At 46.2% G+C, this 24,936-nt stretch overlaps 1 protein-coding gene across 1 annotated transcript in view; it reads left to right on the top strand.

Moving 5' to 3' along the window:
* TMEM132C (transmembrane protein 132C) overlaps positions 1 to 24,936 on the top strand; it is a 257,003-nt gene that overhangs the window by 193,012 nt on the left and 39,055 nt on the right. Inside the window, exon 5 of the mRNA XM_083589852.1 lies at positions 21,725 to 21,868. Coding sequence (XP_083445978.1) covers positions 21,725 to 21,868 — 144 coding nt within the window. The remainder of the gene's footprint in view (positions 1 to 21,724; positions 21,869 to 24,936) is intronic.

The raw sequence follows: 24,936 nt of genomic DNA, 5'->3' as shown, positions 1-24,936 counted from the left end.
CATCTGGAAGGCCCCAGGTTCTGCATCCCTGATACAGGCCGGGCCCTTGAAAATCCATGCCACCTCTTTTCAGTAACATTGCAAAAGGCATTAACAACTGAAGCCCACTGCACATTGTGAGTGCTGTCACGCTACAATTGTCAGCGTCTGTAATGGCACGCTGGAGAGAACGGAAACTTTAGCAAATGAAATGGAAAGGAGAGGATTGGCAGCATTAATTTTAATCTGGACTCCTCAAGTCTGAGTTCTCCCCTGCTTCCCCTCCCTGCTTTATCAGCCTGATTGTCCCTTTTGCAGGATTTGTTACCTCCCCAAACAATAATAAATGCTCTTGCATTGCAATTTATTACACTCGTAAGCCTTCTGAAATCCCCTATTAGTGAAAAATGGTTACCCTGCAGTTTGTACGAGCTGATGTCTATCGAATACCAAGTATCAGTATTGGCATTTTGAGGGATGCTGTCCTCCGTCTTCCGAGGAGGCTGTAACAAAATAAGGATTCACTGTGTTTTGTGGGAACTCTGGGCAAATGCAAGCCAACCTTTCTCAAACAGGACGGCTGAGCCTTCAGCATGCAGCAAAAGTGGACAAAAGAACTCTTTTCACTAAAGCATTTTTGAATGATCACCTTTTCGGTTTTTAAAACATTTCACATGCAAAATAAGCACATGGAAGAGAAAGGCTCTACCTAGATTCTGTCCTGCCTTTTTCCTCTATGTTGGATGTTGTGCAGACTCCAGAGAATTCAGGCATCCAAGAAACTGCAGAGGGCAGACCAGGGAAAGGAAAGCTCAGATCCAGGGGCCAAATGTGGCCCTGCAAGCCCCCCCATCTGGTCCTTGAGCCCCTCCCCAGGCCACAAACTCCACTGGCCCTGCTTTGTACCCTAAGGGCTTTTGCCTGTCTGGAATGCAGTCTTGAACTCTAATAATGCCTCTGTTTCCCTCCATGGAGGAAACATAGCATGTGCAAAAGTAATATCACATTGTTCCACCCACTTTTGCCTCTGTCCCTGCCCCCGACTGCCCTTGGAAGCTTGCCCAGAAAGGAAGGTGTCCCTCAGGCTGAAAAGGTTCCCCAGCAGACCACCAAAAAGAGGATTTTAGAATGCAAGGAAATGTACCCACAAACATCTCTTGGCCACCTTAAAAGCAGCCAGCAAAAACCCTGCATCCCATCCATAAGAATTTCACCAGCATGTTCATCTTCCCTTTCATAACCTATGAATGCCGTTTATCTTCTCATTCATTGCTGGAGATGGGAAGCCACAGCATGAAAGCTGTTGGATGCCTCAGATTCCCCCAACCTGGACCACAACCCCCATCATCCCTGACTCTGGCCATGCAGTGCCTGGGGCTGGTGGGAGTTGCAGTCATAAACAAGTGAATGGCCACAGGGTGGGGAAGGCTTAAATGTACTCTGGTAGCGCTGTGGGTTAAACCACAGAGCCTAGGACTTGCCAATCAGAAGATCAGCGGTTCGAATCCCCACGACGGGGTGAGCTCCCATTGCTCAGTCCCTGCTTCTGCCCACCTAGCAGTTCGAAAGCACGTCAAAGTGCAAGTAGATAAATAGGTACCACTCCGCTCCAGCGGGAAGGTAAATGGTATTTCTGTGCGCTGCTCTGGTTCTCCAAAAGCGGATTAGTCATGCTGGCTACATGACCCGGAAGCTGTATACTGGCTTCCTCGGCCAATAAAGCGAGATGAGCGCCGCAACCCCAGAGTCGGTCACGATTGGACCTAATGGTCAGGGGTCCCTTTACCTTTACCTTACTCCATGTTGAGAAATCCCCTGCACTTCTCAACTGTGGAGGATGGTGCCCCTTGAGATGGGAAGGGCAGAAGGCAGGGAGGCCGACAGTAGCTGGAGAAGGAGCCAATGCCAAGGGGAGCCAGAGTCAACAGCAGGTGAACCCAATTAATTCTGGTTTGAACCCCATTTCCCTCCCTGCTGGATTCTACAAAGGCAATGCTGGCAAACCATTTCAGCTCCTGCGTTGGTCCTAAGTGAAGAGCAGGCAAGTCAGAGAATTCTGATGGAGATGGGAATTGCCCGTGCTCACTTACTTGTTCCATGTCTGAAATGGAAATCGATACAGCAAATATGAGCAGCATTCACTTTTGTTGCTTTCAATCTGCAAACGAAATGTAATTGATGATGGCTGCCGCCACCCCCCTTTTGCATCACGTAATGACAATGTAACATGTAATTTACATAATTAATTATGTGCATTGTGTAAATTACTGGTTATGTTCTGCATTATTAACATAGACAGTAAAATCATACCAAACAGGAAGAAATTTGTTCTTACTTTTTTGACCTCTCAAGGTCTATAAATGGATGTGGATAATATAATAAATCATGAATACATGTAGAGCTTCACAAACAAAGGTTTTGGTAAAAAATGCAGCTCATCTACCTGGAAAACATCCATGTCTATGGTTGCTTTTGTTTTAATAGACTTTAATTTCTGTAATTTCTATTATCTCAAAAGTCTTGAATGTATTACTGATGTTTCTAGCCCCCTTTTTGTCTTCACGTTGATATTTCACACCTGTTTTCCACTATAATTCTGTTCTATGCTTGATTTTGCATCTCAATAATAATTTTAAAATATATGTAAATTGCTTAATCTCACCACAGTGAAAAGCAATGAAAAAAATGCAGGTTTTTGTGTGTGGAAGATGACCTGCAGTGGCACAGAAACAATGTGGCATGTGTCAGCTACAGGGTGGAATGGAAAACGATTCCCTTTACATCTCGTTGTAAGGAGTTAGGTAGGTGAAAGCTGCCTGAGGACAGGTTGAGCTTTGATGTTGGCAGAACCCTGTTTGCCCAAGCATATCAGCCTCCAGTGCTACTCAATCCATAAAATAAGGAGTTTGCTATTAGGTTTTGACAAAAAAAAAAGTTTCCTTGGAAGAAAAAGAGCGAGAGCAAATGGGTGCACTGATTGTGAAGTTACTCCTCTGCTTCCCCTGCCTCCACCCCCTTTGTTGGCATTTTTATGGCTGCTTCACCATCACATTTCTCTCTGCCGCATGATCAAGTGCCTGTGTTATTACTAGTGCTTATCAAAAATTAAAGAGGTGCCTCCAAAATGAGGTGAGAGCCGGTGGTAATGTCTCCCTGCAGACTTGCCAAATGGACTAAATTAAACTGAGATTTTACTTTTGTTATTTCTTTATAATTTTTTTTGGAAGGGAGCTGGGGTAGGCAACTTTCACTTGGGCTGCTTTCTCTCTCTCTCTCTCTGTTTCTCAAAATTGGATTCTGAAAATAAAAACTGCAAATAGATGCCCAAGTGCTCAAGCGTCATTCCCCAGCACCTCTTGCTAAAAAATTGAAGAGCTGGAGAGATGTCTGCAGAATGGATTCCTCCCGTTACAAGGCGAAAGCGCACCCTTAATAAACCACCATCCCCTTAATCTGCAAAGTTAAAACAAGCGAGAAACCCCCTAGTGCGGTGGTAGAAATAACTTAATGTGCTATGCGGAGGTGGGGGGCAGAGGTTGGTGTGCTTTTAAATTATTTATTTGATAACACTCTTGCCCTATAGTATGTGGGGAGAGAGGGAGAGGAAAGAGAAAGAAACGAGGGACCTTGTTTCTTAATCCCTTATCCAGGGATTAAGCTGCTTTATGCTGAGTCAAGCCATTGATTGATCCATCTAGCATGTTATTGTCTGTAGTACATCCCAGGAGTCCTTTTCCAGCCCAAGCTGTAGCAGATGCGGGGAACTGAACCATGGACCTTCTGCATACAAAGCATAGGCTCTACCACTGAACTATGGTCCTTAATAGTTTGCTAGTTTCTTTAATTTATATCCTGACTTTCCCCTCAACGGAGCCCAAGATGGTTAAAGAAACAACAACTACAAGGCTGTTAGAACAGTACGATTTAACCTAAAATAAAACCATTGAAAAACCATTGAAAAACAATTTTAAAATTTCCATTGCATTCAGGTCTTCTCCAAAGGCATCTGGTTGGACACTGTTAGAATAGGATGATTGACTAGATGGGCCTTTGACCTGGGTTCAGTGGGACATTTCTTAGGTCTGACCAGCAAGGTAAGGGCAGCCTGGTCCCAAATGAATATAAAAGCCCAATTAACAGCTCACAACCTTGTTCTGGCCTAGAAGAATCAGATCTTCCTCTTCTACCTTTTTGCTCCACTCCCCTTTTTAAGCTTCTATGCAGTTGGGTCTGGTCCATTAGGATGAATGGGGCACTGTCCCACAAAGCTCAGTCAGTCTTCATTGAAGGCCTCATTCTGTCTACATTCAGCCTATGGGATGATTCTGGCTGTCAGCTTCCTTTTTCCTTAGCTTCTCAGTTGCCTTTGTGCCACTCAGGGCTGTCTTAACCATAGGCACCAGGGGTGTGGGGCACCCGGGTGCTGGGCTCTCAGGGGTGCCAGGCTGAGAGTCCAGGGCCCAAGAATTGGAGTCCGGAGAAGAGCCCAGCCATCGGTCAGAGCGCCACGGCAGGCTCTTCTGCTGCAGGCAACTCTGCGCCGTGGGTTCGGGGGTGAGCAAGCCAGCGAGATGCTGAGGCGGCTGGCCGGCTCCATCCTCCTGCGTGCCTGGGATTGCCGTAGGGCCATAGAGAGGCCCACCCAGCACATGCTGCTTACACCACGAGGCACCTGGCTTTGCTCAGTCGTCAATGCCAACACCTCAGGCTGGTTTGTTGCGCCAGGCTCCTCTTGTTTCCTGTTTTCTTTTCCTGAGCAGAGATAAGCGTGGTGTCAGCAGATCTTTGCACCCCAGCACCGCATATGCTTAAGACGGCCCTGGTAACACTAGCAGTGAGGAGGATGAGGACAGCGCTAGAATTAGTTTGCCTGGTTGTCATTGGCTCTGGCCCCACTTACCAGTGGGTTCCCTGTCTTCTGCCCTTCCAGTTCCATTGGGCACCGACCCCCACTGCTCATGCTGCTGATGGCAGTGCTCCCATCTCTCTCTCTATAGATGTGAGCCACTGCGGAAGACAATGAGCACTCACACTTTATAGTGTGGGTGCCCTTTGCAGGATCGTGCACGGTGCTACAGTTCCCAGGGAACTTACTAGTATAAGGGGGGCTGGCTTGCCTCTCAGTGTTATTATCTGGAGGTTCACTCCCAGCCTCAGTAATCAAGTTTCTTGCTGGGAGGTGGGGCCAGCCCCATTTATAAATAGGGGGTGGAGCCTACGATAGCCAGCCAGTCAGCTCTGGAGATTCACCCTCCCTATGTTTAATATTTTCTTGTTTGTGGGTTAACTTTTTCTTCCTGTTTAGCAGGCGCTGCTACGGTCTTTGACTGGTTGCTGTTGAAGGACCGGGAAGAAATTTTCCTGCGTTTGCAGCTTTTGTCTTCCCCGTAGCAATTCATCACAACTTTGTCAGTGATGGTCTTGAGTGGAATCCATTAGTCTTTTCTTCCCTATAATGGGTGGGTGGCATGAAGTGGTGACTCATCCCCCTGCGGCGGCCATTCCAGGGTCCCCTCTTACAGGGGTTATATAATGGGTGTCACTGGCCATACACTGAAAGGTTGTCAGTGAACTACCCTGCATGTGGGGATATAGGCTGGGCTGCCTGCTACACTTATGTCTCACAGAGCACCCCCATACCCCATTTACCCTGATGTGCCCTAGTTCCCCCAACTGGGGGGCTGGGAGGGATACACACCCAAGGCCTAAGCCAAGATCTTCCAACATTCAGAAGTTTAATAAAGTTGTGGCCTAATTTTTAATTCCATAACATTGTCAGAGTCTTTATTCCTTTCTTATGATCCCTGGGGGCTGGGGCTGTCGTGCCTGGCCATGCAATAACTGTTTGTTGCCTGTATAGGATATCCTGTTTCTTAATGTTTGATGTTGTGGTTTTATATATGCTGTAAGGCACCCAGAGTGGCTGGGGAAACCCAGCCAGATGGGTGGGATATAAATAAAATTATTATTATTATTAGGGATGAAATGCATATATTGCTGGTGGTGTTGATGATGATGATGATATGAGCCCCTCTACATTCTAGTCTGAAGCTATGCTTCTGTGCAGAGACAGATTTTTAGTATTTCCATCAACAACAGCCTTGTAGACTAAAAGCTTTGCTTTTGTAAACATGGGGGCTGGGAGTTGCTGATACCGTGAAAAAAGTCTGCATTGGAAAGGAAGTTGCTATCTTACAGAATCTGGGTTATATCCATTACTGCTGAAGTCCCCTACCCAGCCCCCACTGGGCACGCTTCCACACCAGCTGTGTGCACAAATGTATGTTTTTAGATAAAATATTCATGCATTTTGTTACACTGCTGCTCTCTGTTGATCACAGCTATTATACCATCTCTGCTAAGTAAATTAGCAAATAAATAAGTTATCGTAGCCATAGGGCCGAGTACATAATGTTGCTGCATTTTTAATTTTGGTTTTAAAAGGGATGAGACTCAAATTGCACAGGACAGATTGCCCCTCTCTCTCTCTCTCTTTAAAAAATCTTAGATTTTGTGGACATAGCATGGGTCCCTCCCACAATAGCTGTTTCCAGAAGCGATGGCTGGATTTCCTTCTTGATAGCTTCAAAGCTCATCTTGAAGCAGTAGCTAGAGCTCATTCATTACGTACAGGGAAGTGAATATCTGCAGGGGACTGGATGTCTCTAGCACTGGGGTAGTGACCTCTAGCCTGCACCACCACTTTCCCCCTCCAGACTCTTCATTTGGCCCTCCAGACTCTTCCCCAAGCCACACCTACTTTCCCCAGGCCATGTCCCTTATAAGACTCCTTGAGTATTTTTGCCTGGCTGGGATGCGTCACAGAACTGTGATAATGGCTCCATCTGCACTGCACATTTAGAGCAGTCCCATTCCACTTTAAATAGCAATGGCTTTCCCCAAATAATCCTGAGAATGGTACTTTACTAAGGGTGCTACGAGTTGTTAGAAGACCCACTCGCCCACTCGCCAAGCTGTGATTCTCAGAGTGGTTTAACCGCCAATCCCTCTTCCCAGGGAATTCTGGGAATTTTATCTCTGTGGGGTAAATAGGGGTTTCCTAACAACTCTCAGCACCTATAACACACAGCTCCTGGTATTCTTTGGAGGAAACCGTGACTCGTTAATGTAGTAATATACTGCTTTAAATGCATAGTGAAGATGGGACCTTAGTAGGTGCATAGATGATACAATATTTTGTTGCAGGCTCCGCTCACCAGAGCTAATTTTATAGATGAACCCAGAGAGCAAAGGATGGGAGAAGTGCTGATCATTAGTCTTCATTGGAACAAGGTCCTCAGCACTGCCTCCCCATTACCCTCTGCCTCATCCTCTAATGGAGTGCAACTTCTCTTGCACAACAAGCGTGAATGCTAAGAAGCAAATGGCTGGCAAAGGTCCAGGCGGAAAAAGAACCCAGTGCTTCCCACCCCAGCAAACTGACAGCCCTCCAAGTGACTTTCAGTTTTCATAGACAGAATGCCTCTTGACAACAATGAGAGAGAGAGAGAGAAGGAGATCAGCCAGCATTTTCCAGCACTCAAGAAACAGAACAAAACTTTCTTGACAAGCTTGGCATGAAACAAAAATGAAAAAGAACCTCGCCAGTTTAAAATTCTCCCACCTCACTGTAAAATTTCCCTATGAAATGGGAAACAGTCACCAGCCAATAATATTCTCCTTCCACTGCCTCTGGATGACCTATTTATTGAGCATTCAACCTGATTTAGAAGCACAAAGCTTATGTGGAAGGTAGCTTATAGCTGGTCTTCTTCGGGTGTTTGTTCTGATCTGTTTGCAGGGAGGTTATACAACAATGAGGAATTGCCCTGATTTGCTGGTGGGGTGTTTGTGCACCTTCCCATTAATCATTCGATCACTCCACATTTCCCCACCACTTTCCTACCTGCAAAAACTTTTTTTTAAAGTGGATTTGTTGTGCTGGGGCAAGAGAGCACTTTAATTGTCTACAAAGCTAAATTCACCGGTATATGCTTAGATGCCTCCTGCAAAATACTGACAGTCCAGAGGTATAGAATTCAGTGTGTGTGGCTCTAAAACCCACACTGTCCCACACTGCCTTTAACTGGCCATCTTTTGGATTCCCTTTGTGCCCACCTCCCACCTAGAATGATATAGTGTATGCATAGCTACCTCCAGTGCTGTTTTTTTCTTTTTTAAAAAATGTTTAGGGCAGGCATAGGCAAACCCAGCCCTCCAGATGTTTTGGGACTACAATTCCCATCATCCTTGACTACTGGTCCTGTTAGCTAGGGATGATGGGAGTTGTAGTCCCAAAACATCTGGAGGGCTGAGTTTGCCTATGCCTGGTTTAGGGGTACTCTCATTTTCCTACTCATATTGAAATACTGCCCCTCAATGAGGCCAAACTTAGATTCACAAAATGCTTAGGGGTATGCATACCCCTGCGTACCCCCCAGAAAGAAAGCACTGGCTTCCTCTATGGCAACCAAACTTCTAACCCAGCCTTACATGTCGCTGAAATAACCTTACATGTTGCTGAAACAATTGCATAACAATTCCCCAACTATACCTGCTGTCCCTTTCTGCCCTTTACTTTCTCCCGCCTCTGTCAAATTGTAGGCTGTAAGCAGGCAGGGCCCTTTCGTCTAGCACTCTGCAATTTGCATTGTGCAATGTGCTTCACTGACTGTTATCAGGAGAATCAGGAAAGGCATAAGATGTGTCCCCAAAGAAAGCCCTTGCAGCTTGAAACACTGCTTGCTTAGAAGAAGCCAGTGGCTGCATAAAAGGCAATCAGAGCACAAGCTCTTTGAAGGACCACCATATCCATTTACCCACACACTGAGTTCTGCAACCCTCCTTGGTTGACCATCACCTTGATAACAGAGAATAACAGGGATGAAAGAGAGGGTATTTTCTGTGGTGGCCCCACAGCTCTGACACTCCATTACTGTTCATCTCTGGCAGGCTACCACACAGCAAACATTTTGGAAGGCCTTGTAAACACTTCTTTTACAGGTGTCAAATTTGCAATTTTCTTGCTTCTTCTGTGGATAAAATGTTTTAGATGGCTAGCATAATATTTCTTTTACTGGCTTTTGCTGTGAGGGTTTCCCAAAAAGGTGGCCCAGAAATATGATTAAATAGATTAATAAAGGGGAGGGTCTTTAATCTTGACTACTTAACCCAGACAGTAACTCTTCAACAGTTGCTGCATGCTAGTGCTGACAGCAGCCACGAAATTAAAAGACGCCTGCTTCTTGGGAGAAAAGCAATGACAAACCTAGACAGCATCTTAAAAAGCAGAGACATCACCTTGCCAACAAAGGTCCGTATAGTAAAAGCTATGGTATTCCCAGTAGTGATGTATGGAAGTGAAAGCTGGACCATAAAGAAGGCTGATTGCCAAAGAATTGATGCTTTTGAATTATGGTGCTGGAGGAGACTCTTGGGAGTCCCATGGACTGCAAGAAGATCAAACCTATCCATTCTTAGGGAGATCAGCCCTGAGTGCTCACTGGAGGGACAGATGGTGAAGCTGAGGCTCTAATACTTTGGCTACCTCATGAGAAGAGAAGAATCCCTGGAAAAGCCCCTGATGTTGGGAAAGATGGAGGGCACAAGGAGAAGGGGACGACAGAGGATGAGATGGTTGGATAGTGTTATTGAAGCTACCAGCATGAGTTTGACCAAACTGTGGGAGGCAGTGGAAGACAGAAGTGCCTGGCGTGCTCTGGTCCATGGGGTCACGAAGAGTCGGACACGACTAAACGACTAAATAACAACAACTTAACCCGGACGGTAACACTTCGACAGTTGCTGGATGCTAGTGCTGAAACAACTTGCTCCTTCTGCCTCAACTGTAGTGTTGCTATCCATGGTCCTTAACCGAATGAACTCTGAATCAGCACCATGGTCCTTGTCATAGTTCCTAGTATGAAAGGAAGGAGGAAGGGAGAATAAGAAGCTAATAGAACAAGCAGTTGGGGGAGGCCAAGAGTGGGCAGCTGGAGTTTACATCTTGATTTGCAGTATGTAGCTAAATCTTGTGTGCTGCAGGCCTTTAATTTTATTTTATTGATTAGCTAATCAATGCATTGTTTAAATGCCAGGCAATTAATCAGCTGAAAATCTTTTAACTGGTTAGGAGACCTAATAAGGGAAGTTGCGATAATCTTGTGCTTTCCCGGCATGCACTGGGAAATCCATTCTCTTCCGATGATGTCCAGCTGCCGCCATATCTTGAAATGTGTATTCTATTTCTTAGCAAATGGAGGCAACGGGCAAATAATACTTGTCTTTTCACTGAACTATGCCTAATTATATTTAGAATTACAACTCTTCCAAGCAGAGAGTCCTGAGCTGAAGGGGGGGCAGGGTTGAGATCAAGAATGGGGTCTTAATCACAATTGAGACACATTGATTATGATGGGTCGGGAGAGAAAAGAGAGGGGAACTATCCACATTTACAGCTTTTCAGAGGGCGAAAAGAGAAGCAGCCATGTGTGAAGGCGTACCACAGATTCTATTTCATGTCCTTATTAATTTGCATTTCTCATTACTGCTAGAGCTGGATTATCTAATACAATCATCTTATCAATTTTGTAAAGGATGTTTTTTAGAAAACGATGACTGGAAGAGCTGGTGGCCCCCACACAGTGTAGCTGCCCACATTATACTGCCATAAAGGGGTGGCACATGTGATGGTGCTCCTTGACATAGCATGTTTTCCCGTCCCTCAAAGAAAGTTGTGCATCTTTGTTTTTAAAATTAAAGGCGTGCACTCTCAACTGGTTTGATATCATAATGGAATAAGGTGTATTCATTTCCATTGTCCACACTAAAATTTTGTTTCTTTGCCTCTAAAATGGGCATCCTTTGCCTGATCTGTCTGAAATTTAGCGGTTAGGAAGTCACACCTCTAGGCCATTGCTTGCTCTATCCATCACAGGCATAGGCAAACTCAGCCCTCCAGATGTTTTGGTACTACAACTCCCATCATCCCTAGCTAACAGGACCAGTGGTCAGGGATGATGGGAATTGTAGTCCCAACACATCTGGAGGGCCAAGTTTGCCTATGCCTGATCTATCATCTTTCTTTCTTTCTTTCTTTCTTTCTTTCTTTCTTCCTTCCTTCCTTCCTTCCTTCCTTCCTTCCTTCCTTCCTAACCACATATACACACAGTTAGACGCAAGGCAAAATCCTGATCCATTACCTCACATCACAAAAATGTTATTTCAATTTGTTTGCAAGTGTTTTATGTTGCTCTCCTTCATGGGAAAGTGGATATTTTATTTTATTTTTAAAAGTTTTGATAGCTTGCATAATTGAATTTTAGCAATGCAACCGTCATGTGGCACATCAAAAGGAGCCGTCTGTCGACTGCCACTTTTTTTTGAGAGTCCGGATGTTAACAGGGTGACCACTTCAAAGGCACTTCAGAAGAGGCATCAAGGATCTTAAAGATAGCTCTGAGGCATCCGAATTGAGGCGTGTGGCGCACTCCCCACACCCCCTGCTGTCTTAGAGATGTCAGTGTCTCAGGTCCACCGAAAATGATTGACTGGCATGTATTTTAAGGAAGGCAGGACTGCATGTGCATTTCTAAACATTCCAAAGTGGTGCCAGCAATCCCGATTATTCTATAAGAAAGGGCTATTTAATTAATGGTTGTCTCTATGCAGAGACTTTAAAACTAAGGCACTGCAATTCATTCGGGGTGAATCAGAGGAGACTCAGGTCCCTGCATCCTGTTCCTTCCACCCACTCACAAAGGATGGCAGGACTTTGTCTTAAGTCACGTTGTTTGGGAAAGGAACAAGCAGATAGAAGCAAAATTAAATAGGCAGCTTTATAGGCATGGCATCTAGGCATGCTTGGTGACTGATAAAGGAACCAGGTCAACCAATCTCCAACCTGGTGCCCTTTGTCTGTTTAGGACTACAATTCCCATCAGCCATAGCCAGCATGGGCAATAGCCAGGGGTGAAGAGAGACACAAAGTCCAAAACATCTGGAGGGCACCTGGTTGAGGAAGCTAAAGCTGTATTGCTTAGGGACCATGCAGAACAGAGGTAAAGGTAAAGGGACCCCTGACCATTAGGTCCAGTCGTGGCTGACTCTGGGGCTGCGGCACTCATCTCACTTTATTGGCTGAGGGAGCCGGTGTACAGCTTCCGGGTCATGTGGCAAGCATGACTAAGCCGCTTCTGGCGAACCAAAGCAGCACACAGAAATGCCGTTTACCTTCCCGCTGGAGTGGTACCTATTGATCTACTTGCACTTTCACATGTTTTTGAACTGCTAGGTGGGCAGTAGCTTGGACCAAGCAATGGGATCTCACCCCGTTGCAGGGATTCAAACTGCCAGCCTTCTGATTGGCAAGTCCTAGGCTCAGTGATTTAGACCACAGCGCCACCTGTGTCCTTATAACAGAGGTAACTAAACTTTTTTTAACCCAGGGGCCACATTCACCCTCAGACATCTCTCTGGGGGGCACATGCAAGTGGTGGGCATGGCCAACCTGCACCCTACCTTCTCACCGCGCACACACCACACACATGGGCAGACAGGTGACGAGAATGCACAGCCTTCCCGCTACAGCTGATCTGTGCAATTCAGCTGAGGAAGGGGGCTGTTGTCCCTTCTCTACTCATCAGGTGATCATTCTGATTGCCCAAAGGGCAGGTAACTTCCATCCACACCAGACCACTGGGCCAGGCAGAGAATTTTCAGTCTTTCCACCTATCTCAATGCTGTGCATACACTTTTCGAATTACTGCTCCTGACAAAATGGGTTGGAACTTGGATGAAAGGCAGCAAAATTGACTTGGGGGCTGGATAAGGCCCCTGAGCTAGGATTTTGCCACTCCCGATGCATAACATCATGCATAAAGGGTGGAGAGATAGCAAATTAAAAGGGGATTGCTGCAACCACCGATTAGCGGTTACAGTGAGCCCCTTTGAAGTCCATTTGCAGGAGCAGTTTGAATTTGAACTGTGCCTGCAAAGAAACAAAGCGAGGCTCACAGCACACCCTGTTCAAGGCGTGCTGTCAATGACCATGCTAATCAGGTGATCATTGTGGAGGACAACCCCTCTTGGCTTTCTTATAAAGTTGGGTGTCCGGACATACCTTGTAGCAGCTTTACTAGGGAGATCCCAAAGGGCAGCTGATCGTTGGAGGGCACCCTATCAGATCCTGTCAGCTGATTGGCATCTGCTTGCAAAGGAACCATCACTTATCATCATAGCTGTCAACTTTTCCCTTTTCTTGCAAGGAATCCTATTCGGAATAAGGGAATTTCCCTTTAAAAAAGGGGAAAGTTGACAGCTGTGCTTATCATGCAAGGTGTGGATATGGTGGGCATGCTTTCAGGGAACCAGACAGAGGTGAAATTGGGACCTTTGCCAGGCCTAATTAGGTCCACAAGGTAGAAGTTGCCCACCTCACTTGGGAGAGTATCCTTAAGACAATCCTGTTAAAGTTGGGAGTTTCTTACTATACCCATTCTGCAGATTGTGGTGGAAGCAGGATGGCTTTTGTGAGCTTGCCCAGCAGATTAATTCCTGGCATAAGATGAGTTTTCCTTCACCCACACACACGCCCTTACATTTTAGTTTTATAGCTCTGTAGGTTTGCATGTAGCTGTGCTCTGAGTTGCACACCTTGCCACTTAAAAAACACTTGTTTTTCCACAAGTGTTTCTGGCTGTGTTTTTCCTCCCTTCCCTTAGCTCTGGCGCTGAGTGCATACGTGGGAGTGTTCACAAGTCAAGTTGGCCAAAGGGCAATTTTAATCACAGGATTATGTTGATAAACAGAATCCCTTGCCTAACAATGTTCCGCTGCTAATCAGCTGTAATCGCCACTGTGGATAATAACTCTAATCTGTGATTGCAATGTCAGGCTGGCTCCTAACGTGGCTTCACAGTTTCTGAATATGCAATGAAGTCCATGTTGTTGTGAGTTTTGTTGTGGAGTTTTGTTCCAGCACCCTACAAACTGTTTCTTCCCTACTCATGCAGCTTTTTAAAAAAACATCTCTTCCAAAACAAAGAAAGACTTCCATATGTAATACTGCATCCAAAGTGCTCGCTTTTATTTTATTTTAAAGAAGAAGTTTCAAGTCCTTAAGATTTAACATATCCATGCCTGAGACTCAAATCAATTTCCTTAAATAGAAATGTGACTGCCTGACTTATGTTAATAATATCGTCATAGTCATGAGGTCTAATGTTAAAACGGGGCTGGGGAACTTCAGACTCAGGGGTCAAATGCAACCTTCCAAGTCTCTCTCGGTGACCCATCGGTCTCTTCCAACACCATGCCATCTCCCCAGTCATACCCTCTCTCCCGGACCTCACCTGCTTTCCACCCTCCTTTTGCCTGTGCTATGACTCTACTGGGATGTGGGTGGCGCTGTGATCGAAACCACAGAGCCTAGGGCTTGCCGATCAGAAGGTCGGCAGTTCGAATCCCCGCGACAGGGTGAGCTCCCATTGCTCGGTCCCTGCTCCTGCCAACCTAGCAGTTCAGAAGCATGTCAAAGTGCAAGTAGATCAATAGGTACCGCTCTGGCGGGAAGGTAAACGACATTTCCGTGCACTGCTCTGGTTCACCAGAAGTGGCTTAGTCATGCTGGCCACATGACCTGGAAGCTGTACGCCGGCTCCCTCGGCCAATAAAGCAAGATGAGCGCCGCAACCCCAGAGTCGCCCACGACTGGACCTCTCGGTCAGGGGTACCTTTATGACTCTACAGTAAATTAATACTGATACACACAGTGCATAACTAAATGGTAATTTACTCCTACAGGATGCAGTTATGGCCACCAACTTGGATGGCTTTAAACAAGGGTTAGAGAAATTCACAAAGGTAAAAGCTATCAATGGCCTCTAGCGATGATGGTTATGTTCCACCTCCATGGTCAAAGGCAGCAATGCGTATGAACATCAGTTGCTGGAAAGCACAGAAGAATGAGAGTGCTGTTGCTCTCAGGTGCTGTTTTGCAGGCTTCCCATAGCCTTCTGATTGGCCATTGTCAGAACAGGATGCTGACCTAGATGAGCCTTTGACCTGATCCAGCAAGCTCTTCTTATGTACTTACCAAGGAGATCTAGAACATAAATGGGTGGTCGTCACTGTCAACGCTAGCAGCTTAGACTACAAGGGATTTTTAAAAATAAATTTTATTAGAGTTTGCAAAGAGAAATACAAAACTTAATCAAATATCTTTTTTCTCCAACATTAATCTAAGTAAGATAAAAACATGATGAAAAACAAAAAGACAGAAGAAAGGTGAATTCTAAAGGCTGCTTCTAGATTTGAGTAGAATGGAGGGAGTGGGGTGGGAAACAGCAACCTAAGAGGGCCACAGACTTTAACAGTGCTGCTGAAATGGTTGTAGTCAGATTACTACATCAAGGAGGGAGAGAAAGACTTGCCTGCTGTGGAAGGATATAAAATTGCTTTTACCTCTCTGACATATGGAAGGCAGTTCAGCCTCTCTTGAGAGACTAACAGTGCAATCATGTACATTGGAGTGGTTAACCTCAAGTTCAGGGGCTGAATGTGGCCCTTCAGGCCTCTTGTTTTGGCCCTCAGGACTGTTTCCCAGGCCACACCCCTCACTGATGCGGCTTTACACCATATTTGAGTGTTTTTGCCTGGCTGCGCTGTGTCATTGAACTCTTGATTGTCCGGGTGGAGGAGAGAGAGGAGAGAGTGAGTGTGTGTCAAAACTGGCCTACTGTGCAAAGGCAAGATTTGCATTCATAGTGGAACCTTGGTTCTCGAACGGCTTAGTTGATGAACAAATTGGCTCCCGAACGCTGAAAACCCGGCAGTAAGTGTTCCAGTTTTCGAAGGTTTTTTGGAAGCCAAATGTCCGATGCGGCTGTCAGCTATGGTTTCCAGGGTGCCTGCACCAATCGTAAGCCATGCCTTGGTTTACGAACGTTTCAGGAGTCAAATGGACTTCTGGGACAGATTGAGTTCAAGAACCAAGGTTCCACTGTATTTCTTTACTTACTTTTGCCTTGGTCCCTGCCTACTGCTGTCATGTGGCCCTCAGAAAGTTGCTTAGATGGAATGTGGCCCTCAGCCTGAAAAAGCTTCTCCACCCCTATTCTCTCTACCCATATGTAACCCCCATTCAGTTCAATGGGATTTACTGCCAGCCTCTCAGGTAAGCATGTCTAGGCTTGCAGCCTGAAAGGCTAGCACAAAATGAGATCTTTAATCAGTCTTTGTAGTTGGGGGAATAATTTATTTTTGAGTTAGAGAGAAGCAGTGAAATTTCTAGGATCTGTGATGAAATCAGAAGCTCTTTGGGAGTTTGGTTGAAAATGCAACTCATCAATCACTTTTTAAACTCTGCCTCTCCTGCGTGGGATTAAATGGGGGGGGGCAGTTTCTGTGCTTGTACCACCAATTCATTGTGCCTATCAAGTCATTAGAGAAACAAGCAAGAAAAATGCTTTTTAATGTTGTTGCCTGTTAATTATCTATTTACATGAAGTAATTATGCTCCCCTTTGTATACTGGGAGTGTTTGGGAATTAATTAATTCCTGTCTGTTTGCAGCAGAAAAAGAAGCAGTTTTACCTGCACTTGAAACTTTATCATCTCAACTCTTCAGATTTGTAGTCAGCTATACAGACCCTAGAAAATGAAGGCCCCTTGGTCAAAGAATTGGCAAAAGGCTTCCATGTAAATAGAAAGTCAAGTCACTTCCCTTCTTTCTCCTGCTCTTTGCTTACTGTTCTGTAGTCCTTCCTGAAGGTAAAGTAAAGGACCCCTGACAGTTAAGTCCAGTCACAAACAACTCTGGGGTTGTGGTGCTGATCTTGCTTTACTGGCCGAGAGAGCCGACGTTTGTCCGCAGACAGTTTTTCCGGGTCATGTGGCCAGCATGACTAAGCTGCTTCTGGCGAAACCAGAGCAGCACACAGAAATGCTGTTTACCTTCCCGCCGGAGTGGTACCTATTTATCTACAGTGGTACCTCGGATTACATATGCTTCAGGTTACATACACTTCAGGTTACAGACTCCACTAACCCAGAAATAGTACCTCGGGTTAAGAACTTTGCTTCAGGATGAGAACAGAAATCGTGCTCCGGTGGCACGGCAGCAGCAGGAGGCCCCATTAGCTAAAGTGGTGCTTCAGGTTAAGAACAGTTTCAGGTTAAGAACAGACCTCCGGAATGAATTAAGTTCTTAATCCGAGCTACCACTGTACTTTCACTTTGATGTGCTTTCGAACTGCTAGGTTGAAAGGAGCAGGGACTGAGCAACGGGAGCTCACCCCATCACAGGGATTTGAACCGCCGACCTTCCAATCGGCAAGCCCTAGGCTCAGTGGTTTAGACCACAGCGCCACCCAAGCAAGATGCAAACTCTCCTGTGTTATGATAGTGCCTTGTGGTAGGAACCAAGGTTTCCACAACTCATCGCATGGAGGGAAGCAGTTCTGTGGGGAGTAACAGATCAGGGATGGAAATGGAGAGCAGCATCCACTTTTATGTTATCATTGTAAGAGCAAAACAAATCAAGTGGCACACTCCAGTCTTAGGTCGGTCACCAAAACAATATCCATAGGTACCTGCATAACTCCCTCAGATGGCAGTGTGCCTGCCAGTACTTCCTATGGCACCCATGAAAGGTGCCAGTGGATACCCCTTCAGAAATCCACAATCCAAGAGTGACGGCTTCCTCATTTCCTGAGTAGGAATTCTGTTGCGTTGAACATGCCAACATTCCATTGTATGGAAGAATTGAATGCCTACTGTCCTTCTCATTCTGAACAGAGGAGGAGCGTGAAGAGCTTCTCCCTGTGGCTGCTGATGTAAGTGTCTTTTCTTCCATCGATGGGAGACACACCCAAGCCATGTTGTAGTTTTCTTTTTCCACTCTTTTAGATATGGCTGCCATTTCATGGTATGTCATGTCATCATGACAGCCGTTTTGTGACTGCTGCCCATGACATTTGTTCAAAAATCCAAATGTGTTCACTGGCCCTCAAAGGTTGGTGGTTCCTGATTTACAAAACTAGATGAAGCAAATATTACAGCTAGGTCCTATGTGAGTTTCCTTGTCCTTTGATCTCTCCCTTTTCAGTTGGATCCTGTTTCCCATTGGTGCTTACTTCCTCCATCCATCCATTATTGTCAACCCCTCCCCTCCCCATTTAGTAACATAATAATATTTTTTTATTTATACCCCGCATATCTCGCTGGGTTTCCTCAGCCACTCTGGGCAGCTGCCAACAGAATTTTAAAAATAGAATCAAACATTAAAAACTTCCCTAAACAGGGCTGCCTACAGATGTCTTCTAAAAGTCAGATAGTTGTTTATCTCCTTGACATCTGATGGGAGGGCGTTCCACAGGGCGGGTGCCACCACCAAGAAGGCCCTCTGCCTGGTTCCCTGTAACCTCACTTCTCACAGTGAGGGAACCACCAGAAGGTCCTTGGAGCTGGACCTCAGTGTCTGGGCAGAATGATGGGGGTGGAGATACAGCTTCAGGTATTCTGGGCCGAGGCTGTTTATACCATCATCACGAATGCAGAAATCATTGTGAAAGTACAAGACCTCCCTGCAGAGGGGAAGGGTCGTGGAGAAGTCCAGTTGCACCAGGAAGTGATCCAACCATGGCACTTCTTTTAGAAAGTCCTTTCTTTTGTTTACCCTGAATCTTCCAGCATTCAGTTTCATTGGCTATCCACAAGTTATAGTGTTTTGAGAGAGATACTAAAGCATTTCTCTGTCCAATTTTCTCACACTTCTTTCAAGTTGCTTCTTCCTCCCAAGCTACCTACTTGATTCTGTCTCACGGTCTCTGGTGCCATTTGACTAATGGGAATGCATGTTACACAGACCTGTGATTCCCAGCAGCACACATGGAGGTGGAAAATACATTTCTCTGAATCCAACAGTTGCACCCCTATGATTTATGAACTTGGACAGTTCCTAGGCTAATAAATCACAATTGATTTTGACAGAGATGAACTATTAGCCTCCCACTCCTGTATTCTGGTTGAGCTAGCACAATAGTTACCCATCCCAGACTAATGTCAGTCATCTGTAATGATGTTAATGGTACCAGTTAGATGCTTTTTAATGAATGCTCCTGAAGCTGGCTATTCTTGCAGTTTTAGATTTTGGTTTATGTGGGAGTATTTGGGGGCAGGGATATAAAAATTCAGCAAGCCATTAGCACAACAAGCCATGCCTTTGATTTCTTTCCTCCCAGATGTAAGTCCCCAAAGTAATTAATCAAAATAAATCCATTCATATGCAGGTTTTCTGTAATGAAACCATTAGCCGAGGGCAGGGGATTGAAGTGTCTTAATTACAGATACGATAAAAGACAAGTAGACCATTTTGCATCCATGAGGCGGAATAGAACCAGTGAAATTCCATAAGTTAGTCCATAGCTTTGTAATACCCATTCGTAAACTCTCCAAAAGTCCTGGAATAGGAAAGAGAAATGGTTCACAGTGCAAACTTTGGTATATCTACTCAGGAAAAAAAGGCCCATTGAGAGGCACCTGCTTCCAGAGAAATCTGCAGCACAGATGGGGAACATCTGACCCGGGAGCCAAATGTGGCCCTCCAGCCCTCTCTATCTGGCCCTCGAAACTCTCCCCAGGCCATAGCATCTCTCCTCAGGCCACAGCCCCCCACTGGCCTTGATTCACAACCTCACTGAGAGCCTTTACCTGACTAGAATGTATCATCAGTCTATGGAAATGCTTCTTGTTTGTCTTGGCAGAGGATAGAGAGAAGTGTTTGCAGAAACTGGCCAACTGTACAGAGGTAGCATTTGCATGAATAGCTCCACCCACTTTTGCCACTGGCATGTGGTCCCTGGAAAGTTGCCTAGAACAGAATGTGGCCCTTGGGCTGAAAGACAGTCCCCCCCCCAACTCAGCTGTAACTGTACAGTGGTTAAGTGGGAGGGGTGTGGAGATGGCAGAAGAAGGGGCTGGTTATTTCAGGACAGAAGCCAAATGCCAAGTGGTGTTGAAATGGAGGATATACCTACAGTGTTTCCTTCATGCTCTGGCTGCAAACCCACTCCAAACCAAATCCATTTGGGCATGCAGGAAGCACAAACATGTGTGCTGCCTTTGGTGGGTCCCCTTAAAAGGCAGCATGCAAATATATATTAATAATTATAATAAGAATAGACTAGAATCATAATATCAGCATACACAATCATGGTAGGTGGGAACATCGCTGGTAATGGGCAGAGGTTGCAGCTTCATAATAGTGCATGACAATGTTTGAATAAGATATCCTAGCTTTTGGTAAAAATGATAGCCAAAGGGCAACTTCACCTGAGATGACCTCATTTCCCACCTCAACTGTTTCATTCTTTTTTCTTTTGTTCCTCAGTGGAAGGAATCAAACTGGCAGCAAAGCATCCGAAGATGGGGGGTGGGGGTTAGAGGGGAGGGTATGGCTTTCAAACAATTGGAAATGAAGCAATGGGTACCTTTGGACATTCTTTGATCCATATTTAAGTCGACAACAATCAAAAAATCCCTTCTTTTTGACCTCTGTTGCTGCTTTTGCAAAATGTTCCAGTCATTTTCTAGGGCTGCAAGTTGAAAACGTGCATCCGGCAAACTTTGAAGTTCTTTGCAAAAGGGAGACCAGGAGATGGGGTTCAACAAAGATAAAACTACATGAAAAAGCAATCTGCTTTTCATTTAGATCAGAACTCTTTTGAAAGAAACTGTGTTCATGAAGAGCTGCCTTTCAAGTTTTGGAGGTCCTTTCTTGCTTTTGCCTGGGCAGTTTCAACTGGGGAATTAGTCTAGGTCCAGGGTGGCCAAAGTGGTAGCCCTCAAGATGTTGTGGACTGCAACTCCTGTCATTCCTGACCATTGCTCATGCTGGCTGAGGCTGGTGGCAGCTGGAATCTAACATCTAGAAGGCCAAACATTTCCCCATCCCTCCCTTAAAGCGACGCTGTCCATGGTGCTTCCTAGAATTTCTGTGGATAACCAAGACCAGGGGTAGGCAACCTAAGGCCCGGGGGCCAGATGTGGCCCAATCACCTTCTCAATCCAGCCCACAGACGGTCCAGGAATCGACATGTTTTTACATGAGTAAAATGTGTCCTTTTATTTAAAAAGCATCTCTGGGTTATTTGTGGGGCCTGCCTGGTGTTTTTACCTGAGTTGAATGTGTGCTTTTATTTAAAATGCACCTCTGGGTTATTTGTGGGGCACAGGAATTCGTTCATTTCCCCCCCAAAAAAATCCCCTTTAAAGTCGTCTCAGCTAGGGAGCCAACCCTGTGGCAACAAGCTCCATAAATCCATAGTGCACACAAGAACATTATAGAGATACAATACATATACATTGGTTAAGTCTGGAAGGTGTAGAGCAGCCTTTCTCAATCTGTGAGTCCCCAGATGTTGTTGAACTACAACTCCCATCACTCCTATCTAGCAAGGCCAGAGCTCAGGGATGATGGGAGTTGTAGTCCAACAACATCTGGGGACCCACAGGTTGAGAACCACTGATGTAGAGGATCCTTCCCCTACCTGGTTCCTTCCAGATGTCCTAGGGCAGCATGATCTAATAGTCAATGGTGGTGGGGGCTGTTGCCCAACAGCACTGAGAAAGTACCAGGATGGGCAAGGCAGCTGTAGAACTTCATTTCAGGTTTCCTCGTTATCTCAAGAGCTCCGCTCAAACAAAGCAATGGCAGCAATCCTTTTGCACTGTTGTTTGCCCTGCAGGACACAGAGATCCTGAACACTGCGATCCTCACAGGGAAGACAGTTGCGGTCCCCATCAAAGTGGTGTCGATTGAAGAGAACAGTGCTGTGACGGACATCTCCGAATCCGTGGAATGCAAGTCCTCTGCTGAAGATGTCGTCAAAGTAAGTGACAGGATTATCACCCCACCACCACTAGTGGGCTTGAAATGTGCATCTCCCAGGGGCTGAACCGGCTTCTTGAGCTATTGGATCTTCATGATCCACATGCCTTCTTGGGTCAATAACTTTGTACTGGCTCTTTGTCTTAACTTTATTTCTTGCATTTATATTCCAACTTTTCTCCAAGGAGCTCAAGGTGATGTCAGTGGTTCTTCCCCCAGCCCTCACTGAATTCCCACAACAACCCTATGAAACAGGTTAAGCCGAGAGGCAGTAACTGGACCCAGGTCATCCGAGTGTGAATTTGACTCCTGGTCTCCCAGGTCCCTAGTCCAATGCTGTAACCTCTATACTCCCACCAGCTCACTCTCCACTGTTTGGTCACTGACACTTCTTCTCCTTATATATGCATTGCCTGCATTTTCAGTGGGTGAACAGCAAGTCAAAGGGTGTCCTAAAGCAGGCATGGGCAGTCTCCAGACTTGAAACATCTATGTGTATATTTACTAGAGCCCAGTGGTCCATCAACCAGAGCCCAGTGCAAAGCAGTGGCCAGGGAAGTGGCTGGAGTCAGGTACAGGCTCAGCCAGCACATCACTCTAAGCCAGACCATGGCTTAATTCTGGACCCTGCGGCCCTCTGGATATTGGTGGACTTTAATTCCTTTCTGCTCCAGCCAGCATGGTCAATGGTCAGGGATGATGAGAGCTGTAGTCCAGCAACACCTTCAGTCATCTAGTAAACAAGTCAAGTTATTTGGACCTAAAAGGTAAAGGGACCCCAGACCATTAGGTCCAGTCGTGACTGACTCTGGGGTTGCAACGCTCATCTCGCTTTATTGGCCGAAGGGGCCGGCGTACAGCTTCCGGGTCATGTGGCCAGCATGACTCAGCCACTTCTGGCGAACCAGAGCAGCACACGGAAACACCGTTTACCTTCCCGCCGGAGCGGTACCTATTTATCTACTTGCACTTTGACGTGCTTTCGAACTGCTAGGTTGGCAGGAGCAGGGATCGAGCAATGGGAGCTCACCCCATCATGGGGATTCGAACCGCCGACCTTCTGATCGGCAAGTCCTAGGCTCTGTGTGGTTTAACCCACAGTGCCACTACTGATATCCAAAACCAGACTGGGCAAGGGCAAAGAGATTCATTCTGACCCCAAAGGAAGACAAGGAACCTCGGAAGCTTCCTTACACTGAGCCAGGCCACTGGTCTATCTTGTACTGGCAGCAGCTCACCAGGCTCCCAGATGGGGGTCCTTCCCAGCCCTACCTGGAAATGCTGGGGATTAAACCCAGTACCTTTGACATGCGAAGCTTGTGCCCCGAGCCACGGTTCTTTCCCTAAAAATAAAGTAGGGTTCCAGGCCTCATCATTCTGAATAAAGGGCTGAGTCAAGTCGGAATGTAGGGAATCGCCTTATTCAGAGTCAGACCACTGACACATCTAGGTTGTTCATGCTGGCTTTCCAGAGTTTCAGACCGCGGTCTCTCTCGGTCCTACCTGCAAATGCTGGGAAATGAATCTTGGACCTTCCTCATGCAAGGCAGATGTTTTTCTGCTCAGCTACAACCCATCCCATGAAGTAGCAAGGAAAGAAGCGGAAAATATGACAGCCAGATTTGCTGGTCGGCTCTTAGATGGCAGAGGGAGTGACTAGAGCCTTGCCGCCTCCCCCCAGTTGCTTCTCGAAGTGGCTTTCCAACAAAACCAGTCCCATAAAGTATTTCTTTGATCAATAGGTTGGTAATACTACCCTCCCCGCACCCCCTCCAGCAATAAAAGTTACAGGACTCAGCAGGTAACTGATGTCCCTGCTTGATCTGCCAACTGTCTCCCCCCAACTTCGGCTTCCGCCCTTGACAGCCCCATCGCTCCTTTGCGCCTAGATTTACGTGTGCCTTCACTAGCTATAAACGTGCTAGACCTCCAAATGATGGCTCTAACCTTTTAAAAGTGGACCAAAATATATTTACAGTGGCACTAAAACATGACTAAGAGCCGAATCTTGCTTGCTAAGCTCGGTTCCACCAAGAAGATCTCTCTGTGTCTATTAATAATGGCTGCCCCATGTCCCTGACAGCAGACCTCTCTTCACTTGCTGAGAGCCTAGGCAGGGCTTGCCTTCCAAACACGGTGCTTTTCAAATCACACAGTGGGTTTCAAATTGCTTTCCAGGGAATCTGAGGCCCCCAGGAAGTCTATTTAAGAAGGTCTATAGGAAGGATCAGGCTTGCCAAGTTTGAGGAGTGAGCCCATAGACTGGGAGTAAGTGGGAGAGGGAATGGACCTTAACAGTGACCCCAGGCTCACCTGCTTTCCCAGAAGCCTCTCTGCATCAGGAGCTAACTTGCTACCACTTCCCATCGTACTGCTGAGAGTCGGAGGACTCTGTCCTGAAAGCTTCAGAAGATCTACAGCTTCCCTTACAGAACCAGAGCCAGTGGCTGCTGGAACAGGCAAGACCCCTTTAACTGGAAGACACTTCTCCCACTGAAGATGGGGAAGAGTGACAGTGGTAGAGCACACTTTGTTGACATGCAGAGGGCAAGGAGGCAAGCTGGCTAGCCCCGGCTGGGCCATCTCCTTGCAGCCGTCCCACTGTGAAGACCCATCCCCTCTGCTCCAACGTAAATCAGTGACCCGGTCTTCAAAGCCAGGGCACACTATCAGCAGATCGAACTGCGCACACAGAATAGGCGTGAGGCTTGTGAAAGCATTCTACAACTACAGATTTATTAATCATAAATCAGGACAAAGAAACATGTCATCTCTTTCTCTCTCTACGTCTTCTCAGAGAGACCAGGAAAAGCAAAAGCTATTCACACGACGGAAGTTCCCAGCAAGGTGTGCTGGAATGTAAACAGACATGTGACACGCAACAGTTCCACACGTCTGCTCATTAAGGTGGAATGGAAATCTCAACACAATTTGCATGCAGGAGGTTCCAGGTTCAGTCGCAGGCATCTCCAGGAAGGGTTGGGATAGGCTGCTGGATCTGAAATCCCAAAGAGCCACTGAGAGTGCAGATAGAACAGGGGCAGTCATGTGGTGCCCTTGAGATGTTGT

The sequence above is a fragment of the Podarcis filfolensis genome, assembly GCF_964270895.1.
Source record: "Podarcis filfolensis genome assembly, chromosome: 16".
Classification (NCBI taxonomy): Eukaryota; Metazoa; Chordata; class Lepidosauria; order Squamata; family Lacertidae; genus Podarcis; species Podarcis filfolensis.
This window is presented reverse-complemented; position numbering and strand designations above follow the sequence as displayed.